We start from the raw sequence: 8,468 nt of genomic DNA, 5'->3' as shown, positions 1-8,468 counted from the left end.
GGAATACTTAATTAAAAAATTTGAAATGAAAGATATTGGAAAGACAAGCTTTTGTATTGGATTACATATTGAGCACCTAAAAAATGAAATTCTTGTACATCAATCAACTTACATAGAAAAGTGTTAAAGAAATTCTACATGCATAACGCACATAAGTTAAGAACCCTAATAGTTGTCAGGTCATTGGATATAAATAAAGATATTTTTTACCCTCCACATAAAGATGAAAATATTCTTTGTCCAAAAGTACCATATTTAAGTGCTATTGGTGCATTGATGTATCTTTCTAATCATACACGACATGATATATCTTTTGTTGTCAATTTATTAGTAATAGATAGATCATGCCCATCCCGAAGACATTGGAATTTCGTGAAGCATATGTTTTGTTATCTTCAAGGAACGAAAGATATGAGATTGTTTTCCCTATTTTATCCAAGAAAAAATTGGTTGGTTTTGCATATGCAAGGTACTTATATGATCCTCATAATGCACAATCACTATCTGGTTATGTATTTACATATATCAGTACTATGATTTCTTGGTACTTTATGAAACAAACAATTATTGTCACCTCCTCTAATCATGCTGAGATTTTAGCTATCCATGACGTTAGTCGCGAATGTGTATGACTAAGGCCTATAATTAATTATTGATAAACATCTAAGGGGGAGTGTTATAAATGAATTCATTTAAGTGGATGTTTCATCTTTCATACTTAATGTATGATAACTCAAGGATTAATTGTTGTAATATATGATTCTAGTAATCTATGATTTTAGAACCTATAAAAGGATGTATGTACAAGCTTCTTAAGACATAAGTAATAAACCAACGAGTGTCGGCACAAGTGGTTGAGATTCATGAATTTGAGTTTGTAAGGTCAAGTTCGAATCCTACTACCGTCATTCTTAGTGGGCAATATGTAAATTCAATTGGGTTTTAGGTATGCCCTGGATTGGGGAGCCACCATTGACCTAAACTTTATGTAACCCAAAACAAAAATATGAGTAATAAAAGATAATGATTTAATCTTAATTTTCTATATTTATATAATTTCATAACAATAAATTAATTTTAATGAAATAAATTTTGATACAAATCAAATATATATACTCAAATTAAAGTTAAGATAATTCAAATTAAAATCCCGACTACAATATAACCCAATTATAAGTTAGAACATATGATCGTATACTCAAAAATCATTTCAAAGTAAAATAATATATTTTATATATAATAATTTATTTATTTAAGTCACCGAATTTATCATTTGATATTATTTTTATAATTTTTATAAAATTTATTTTTGATACGTATACTTTTTTGAATTTTTGAAGATTTTTTTGTAATGTTTGTTTATGGAGACCAACTTGTATGCTTTTAAAATTTTCAGAAATCTAAAAAGTATTTATAAAAAAATATATTTTAGTTTATTTAAATTATTCGTGTTGTAAAATTATTTATAATGAAATAATAACGTAATTAATTATTAAAACATATAAAAGATAAAAGACTTTAAAAAATAATTTGATAAAACGTATAATTTAAGAGAAAAACAATTTATTAAATTCAATCCAAACCATTTTGTAAATTTTAACTTTTAAATATTCTCGTTTTCTTTTTGGGTAAATTTCATGTTTAGCATCTAAACTTTTACTCTCTCCTATTTAACTCCCTGTAATTTCAATATTTTCAATTTACTCATTAAACTTTATAGATTAAATTTTTTGTCACTTTATCGTTTAATAATTAAATGATGTTAAGATATGAAAACTTAAACCAAAATAATGTCGTTTTAAATTCCTTAAAAAATTGAATTTTAGACTAAAACTACGTCATTTTAATTAAAATACGTCTATGTCATAATCCTGTTAATTATTTAAAGACAGAGTGATAAAGATTTAATTTATAAAGTTAAGTGAATAAATTAAAAAATTGAAAGTATGATGAGAAACATAGGAAAGAGAGTAAAATTAAGTTACCAAGGTGTAGTTTACCCTTTCTTTTTTGGGATGATATTGGAGTTTTATGGTACGGCAGATGTTAGCAGTTGTTTAGTACTTCAGTTATACAAAGTTGCGAGCTTTCACAAAGAGATGTCTGAATTAACCAGAAAAAAAGAACCTTCAGTTGAAGCGAAAAAACGTGAAGTCATTTATCCAAAATAAAAAAGGTGAAGTCTAGTAACAGTTCGATCCAAACACTGTTTATTTGGCTTTAGAAAACTGGGGCCTCGTCTTTCAAAACCCTAACTTCAGGTTCTTCTTTTTTCCCCTCAATTTATTTGGGTTTCGGTTTTGTTTTACATTGCTTTTCAAGTTGCTTCTGTGTTAAAACCATGGGTTCTCCCCGAAAATTTTGCTGATTTTGTTTCTTTTTTTTTTCTATTTTTAATGATCTGGAACTGGGTCTTGTTTTTTTTTATCTTACCGATTTTCTGTCTTCCTGATATCGACTCAATTATTTTGCTTTCTTTTGAATTTTAAGAAGTGATTTGTTATTATTTTTGTTTGTTTCTCGTTGATTGTTTTTGGTGATCTTTTTACTAGTTTAGTAGGCCAATTTAGAAGCCTTGTCTTATTTTTTTTGGGTTGAATTTGGGCATGCTTTACTGCTAGTGAAATTGATTGCTAATAAGTGCAATGGAGCATCCAAGATCAGGGTCTGGGAATGGTGAGGATAATGTTGGGATTCCCGATGACTTGCGTTGCAAAAGGTCGGATGGTAAGCAATGGAGGTGTACTGCCATGTCTATGCCGGACAAAACTGTTTGTGAAAAACATTATATTCAGGCGAAAAGGAGGGCTGCCAATTCTGCATTAAGAGCTAGCCTTAAGAAAAAGAGGAAGTTGGGTGGTGAAACTGAGATATACGGGGGAGACACTAAGAGTGATGACTTTGATGCCCAACCTGTAAGCAGGAAAGTTGAAGAGTATCCTCTTCCGGTTTCCGGGAAGAAACATAAAGAGAAGGTTTCGAAGAATCAAATTCAGTATTCACCTGATACACCTCCTATGAGGAATCTCTCAGCACGTAATTCTGCAAAGGCGGAAGATGATTATCAAAGAGATGGCTCACCTTTTGAAGAGAGTTGGAGGTCATACAAGACACCATCTTTTTCTGCTGCAGATTCATCCTGGAATAGATCACAGAGAAGCTATGATGTAGCTACGCAGGTGGTGAGTTAACTTACAACATGATGTAACTGGTAGCATTAGTATTACTCTTGTTATGGCAGGTATTTTTCTGTGGGCATGGCATCTTGAAATGTTGGGTTTTGTTTTTGGGTTTTGGGGGGGAGCTCCTTGGAGTAGAATATAACATATATATAAGGGGGGGATCTTGCCCTGTATAAGAAAATATGGTGCCCTATTGTTCTTCTGTGATAGTAGTATGAATAAGAAAAAAGGCGGGGAGAACAGTATTCTATATTATTAGGTTCCACAGCTACTGAAGGAGTGAAACTTGTTTGAAAGTTTTATAGTTAATTTATAATTTAATTTTTTATGATTTTTTCTCCTAGATATTGTATATTTTCTGAGTTCCTTCCATGCTTTATGGTGATTATTCTTCTGTTCTTTTTACACTTTATGTTGCTGATTTTAGGATGACTCTGAAGATTCTTCTGAAGAAGTTTTTGTTGGGCAAACTTGCCATCAATGCCGACGGAATGATAGAGAGAGAGTTACTTCATGCCTCAAATGTGAAAAGAGAGGATATTGTGATAGCTGTATCTCTACACGGTGAGTTGTACTTTTAGTTAACATTTCAGTTTTCCAGCATGTAATTATGCTTCCCTTGTAGGTACTTAAACACCCCTTTGGAAGAAATTGAGAAGGCTTGTCCTGCATGTCGAGGTTCCTGTAATTGCAAGGCATGCATACAAGGTGATAACATGATAAAGGTATTTTCTCCCTTTCAAAGGGTTTGCATATCTATATAATAGATGCTAACATTGCAAGATAATAATTTCTTGAAGAATAATTTACTTTCACTGATTACAGGTAAGGATACGGGAAATACCGGTCCTGGACAAGCTACATTATCACTACTGTCTTTTGTCTTCAGTGCTTCCTGTTATTAAGAAGATCCATCAGGAACAGTGTTCTGAAGTGGAATTGGAAAGAAAACTTCGTAGTAAGATGTTTGTTGATTAAATGGTGTTTGAGCTCAAGTTTCTCTTGAGTATATGTCGTTAGCTAACCATTGTCGCATATGTTTTTCAGGAACTGAAATAGATCTTCTTAGGGCAAAGGTGAATGCAGATGAGCAGATGTGCTGGTACGTAATATGTTTATTGGTTATTTTAGCGTCGTTTCACTTAGTGTGGTTAGTGTAATAGGTCAATATTCTGCTCGTTCGGTGAGGTTTACTATTTAAATTTGCAAAAGTACAGTTAGCACATTCTTATATCTATTGTACAATAGGCGTATTGTTCATAACTTTGTCTTTTCACAGCAACTTCTGTAGGATACCAATTGTGGATTATCATCGGCATTGTGCAAATTGCTCATATGATCTGTGCCTTCGTTGCTGTCAAGATCTTCGGAGTGCATCTTCTGTCAGTGTTGAAGATATAGGAAACGATACTGGTGAGAGTACGCAAGACAAAGAAACTTCTATGGGACAAGTATTCAAATTGAAACTAAGCTTCTTGGATAGGTTCTCTGGTTGGAAAGCCAACAGTGATGGCAGTATTCCATGTCCTCCAAAGGAATATGGAGGTTGTGGTCATCATTCATTGAACCTAAATCGTATTTTTAAGATGAATTGGGTTGCAAAACTGGTTAAAAATGTAGAGGAAATGGTTAGTGGATGTAAGGTTTATGATGTTGAGAGTTCAGAAAAGACTGAATTGAATAATCCCAGACTTTGTCTGTTTGCTGACAGAGAGGGTAGTGATGATAATCTTTTATATTGCCTGTCATCTCAAGATATTAAAGCAGAAGGGATTGCTGATTTTAGAAAGCATTGGAGCAAGGGTGAACCTGTGATTGTTAAAGAGGTGTTTGACAGCTCATCCATTTCAAGTTGGGATCCAGTGGCTATATGGAAAGGAATTCAGGAAACGGCAGATGAGAAAATAAAAGATGAGACCAGAATGGTGAAGGCCATAAATTGCTTAGACTGGTCGGAGGTAGGCACTATGCTGCTGCCTGCTTATATGTGTGTGATTTTGATATATCTGTAATTTGATTGAAATTATGTGTCACATTCTTCTTATAGATCCATGTCTGGTTTGAAATGATGTCAGGTTGGTATAGAACTTGATCAATTCATCAAAGGATACACAGAGGGATGGACACATGAAAATGGGTCCTCGGAAATGTTGAAGTTGAAAGATTGGCCTTCTCCCAGTGCTTCAGAAGAGTTTCTGATGTACCAGAGACCTGAGTTTATTAGTAAACTCCCTTTACTTGAGTACATTCATTCCAGGTTGGGTCTCCTAAATGTCGCTGCAAAATTGCCCCATTATTCCTTGCAAAATGATGCTGGACCTAAGATTTATATATCTTACGGGACCTATGAAGAACTTGATAGAGGGAATTCAGTAACCAATCTCCATTTCAAAATGCGAGATATGGTAAGATGCATTTTCCCTGTCCCTGACTAATTTTTTTGAACGAAAAAGAAGAAAATAAAATCCTGTTGATTGATTATCACAATGACTTGTTGCATCTGAAGTGTTCTATGTTTTTATTTTTGTCTCAAAAGTGTATGGAAGGATTAATTTGTGTTTTGTGCTGGAATTTAATGCTTGAATAAGACTTTGGTTTTTGGTATCATCATGCTGCAATTCCAATCTATCCTACATGCAAGATCTAGACCTCTTTTTGTACAATTCTAACTTAAATGTTTTAATCTGAAATCGAAAATGAATTTTCTATCGATACATTAAAGAAGTATGGGCACCTCCTAGGCTTTTTCATAATGATTAAAATAAAATCTGAATCTTCTGTGTTGAAGTGTACTCATTGAAACTTGAATTGTTTTTCAGGTGTATTTGTTGGTTCATACGAATGAAGTGAAGGTAAATGGTCAGAAAACAAAACGGGATATACACAAAACCAATGGGGAATCTGAGGTAAAGGAGTCTTTGGGGGATCCGAACACAAGATCAGATGAAAAAGGGTTATGTGATTTATCTAGTGATGGACCTGATATGGATGATGGATCCAAGAGCACATCTGATGTACGTGAGGATCAAGAAACTGAAACTACCATGATTGCAGAGAAACTTGTGGATTTTGAACTGTTAAATGGGGATAGCAGGGATGTGATAGGAAATCCTAAAGCGGGAGTTTGTTGGGATGTCTTTCGTCGACAGGATGTTCCGAAGTTAATTGAGTATCTGCAAAAGCATTGGATGGATTTCGGGAAGCCTGAAAACACAGTAGGTGGTTCTGTATGTTTATGCTCTTAGTTGTAGAAGCTACATCTCTAAAGACATTGTATAAAAACCCATGTTGATGATTTTCTATTTTCGGTTTTAGGTGATGTGTCCTCTGTATGATGAAGAGGTGTACCTGAATGAGCATCATAAGAGAAAACTTAGGCAAGAATTTGGTGAGGATAAGATGACAACCTGCTTCTGTAAAAAGTTTTTAAACCAATTTTATAGTAGATTAAATTGGAGTTTGGGTTAAAACAAGTTTCCCCCTACTTCTATAAAAAGTTTATAAACCCATTTTATAGTAGATTAAATTGGAGTCTGGGTTAAAACAAGTTTTCCTGGAAAATCTTATTCTAATTTTTAATGCAGTGTAATATCAATATTCTCTTTTTGTTGCAATTATATAATCATTAATATACTAGGGTGATGAAGTTGGTCCTTTCCTTTTACAGGAGTGGTGCCATGGTCATTTGAACAGCATTTGGGGCAAGCTGTCTTTCTCCCTGCTAGTTGCCCTTTCCAAGTGAGGAACCTTCAGGTAGGTCTCTCTGATAAATAACCTTCCATGTTTGTTGGTGTTTGAGGTCATTGAGTATGTCCAATATAACAATGTCTGAAATTAACTCTGCTGTGGGACAAACAATTATGGCCTGGTGTTGTATAAAATAAAGGTCACATTGTTCATAAACTCTGGACATAATTCCTGTTGTATCTAATTTGAGGTTATGGAACAGATAGCTTCTTCCAGGGAAGGAATGTAAATGGAAAAAAAAATGAATTTAAGTGTTAATCTGTATCTTTTTGAATTAGTAGGCTGAGATCGGCGAGACTTAATAAACTCAACTTTTGTTGTATTTAAGTTAATGATTTTATCTCATTCAAAAGTTTATTGTTTGGATTATAGCCATACTAAAATTGACTTATTTCCTTGTTGAACTTTCAGTCGAATGTTCAGTTAGGACTTGACTTCTTATTTCCGGAAAGTGTGGGGGAGGCTGTAAGATTGGCTGACGATATCCGTTGTCTTCCAAATGACCATGACGGAAAACTTCAAATTTTGGAGGTCAGGCTAATAAAATTCTCCCCAAAAGTATTCAGTGCTTCTTTTATGTGTGTTTGTGAAGTTCATGGACTTTTAAATCACAAACTTTACCACCATTTTCAATCAGGTGGGGAAGATCTCATTATACGCAGCTAGTTGGGCTATTAAAGAAGTTCAGAAAATGGTGCTGGATCCAAAGTAAGTAAAATTTGAATTTATCATCATGGTCTCTATGTTAGCATTTCACTTTGGTCTTATTGGGGACTGAGAAAATGGTCATCGCCCCAACTGACCATTTTCCTTTTAGAAGTACACGTGCAGTTAGGCATTCGATTTGGCCAAATTATGGGGGCCAGGGTGAAACACTAGGCCAAATTATGGGGGCATGTTACTTCATTTTTCTTTACTCTTTTGCTGAATCCACTCTTTCAAATCCTAACTCACTGCAGACTGGGTACCGAGCTCAGGTTTGAAGATCCCAATTTAACCGCTGCGGTTTCCGAGAATCTAGAGGTTGCCAAGAGAAGTCAAGTAAGTTTTGTCTGAACTTCTGTATAGTAATTGTGGCTTTGATATTGAAACTATAGTTTCTCCAGAAGCCATTGTGGGCTCCTGAAGGATTTTTAATGTAAATGTATTTATATGTAACCCTCTAATGCTTTGGTACTTGACTATTCAGACCGTCCTATTCTTGACATTATTATTATTATTATTATTATTATTATTATTATTATTATTATCATGATCTAGAAAGAACATTTGCAACTTTGGTTTAATGTCTTGGTCCATATTCATAAACCTGTTCCCGACGAAAACCTGTCGAACCAAAACGCAGCTTCCTCCACTTCTTTTGGTTTCCATACCAATGATTTCATGCACGAAAAATGATGGAATGACTATTGAGATCAGTTGTGTATTGCACTGTGGAGAGACCTATTTAAATTTCTTGAATTCAGCCAAAATTCTTAAATATTAATCCGTGGCTACAAGAATTTTATACTTAAGTTTTAAACTTTCCACATTGGTTTC

The 8,468-nt window shown here is 33.9% G+C and overlaps 1 protein-coding gene across 3 annotated transcripts; it reads left to right on the top strand.

The window, feature by feature from the left end:
- Positions 1-2,070: 2,070 nt before the first annotated feature.
- LOC120115349 (lysine-specific demethylase JMJ25-like) lies at positions 2,071-8,136 on the top strand. Of its 3 annotated transcripts, none has more exons than XM_039136079.1 (14): positions 2,071-2,261; positions 2,622-3,182; positions 3,610-3,746; positions 3,808-3,907; positions 4,008-4,140; positions 4,230-4,284; positions 4,462-5,140; positions 5,258-5,587; positions 6,002-6,409; positions 6,498-6,570; positions 6,850-6,935; positions 7,341-7,460; positions 7,567-7,637; positions 7,889-8,136. In XM_039136079.1, exons 2-14 carry the CDS (start codon positions 2,646-2,648, stop codon positions 7,983-7,985), a joined length of 2,826 nt encoding a protein of 941 aa, XP_038992010.1. In that variant the 5' UTR covers positions 2,071-2,261; positions 2,622-2,645; the 3' UTR covers positions 7,986-8,136. The 3 variants fall into 3 exon arrangements, with proteins under 3 accessions (XP_038992010.1, XP_038992011.1, XP_038992009.1); XM_039136080.1 differs by having other exon boundaries at positions 2,072-2,261; positions 2,594-3,182; positions 6,002-6,397; XM_039136078.1 differs by having other exon boundaries at positions 2,072-2,261; positions 2,594-3,182.
- The last annotated feature ends 332 nt before the right edge of the window (positions 8,137-8,468 follow it).

This window comes from Hibiscus syriacus, unplaced genomic scaffold, assembly GCF_006381635.1.
Source record: "Hibiscus syriacus cultivar Baekdansim isolate YM2019G1 unplaced genomic scaffold, ASM638163v2 tig00110263_pilon, whole genome shotgun sequence".
NCBI lineage: Eukaryota > Viridiplantae > Streptophyta > Magnoliopsida > Malvales > Malvaceae > Hibiscus > Hibiscus syriacus.
The sequence above is the reverse complement of the archived record's forward strand: the minus strand, read 5'-3'. Positions and strand labels throughout refer to the sequence as shown.

Coding starts and splice junctions, on each gene's coding strand:
- LOC120115349 (XM_039136079.1), top strand. CDS start 2,646: ATGGAGCATCCAAGATCAGGGTCTGGGAATGGTGAGGATAATGTTGGG. Junction 3,908..4,007: donor AAGGTGATAACATGATAAAG/GTATTTTCTCCC, acceptor CACTGATTACAG/GTAAGGATACGGGAAATACC. Junction 4,141..4,229: donor ATTGGAAAGAAAACTTCGTA/GTAAGATGTTTG, acceptor TATGTTTTTCAG/GAACTGAAATAGATCTTCTT.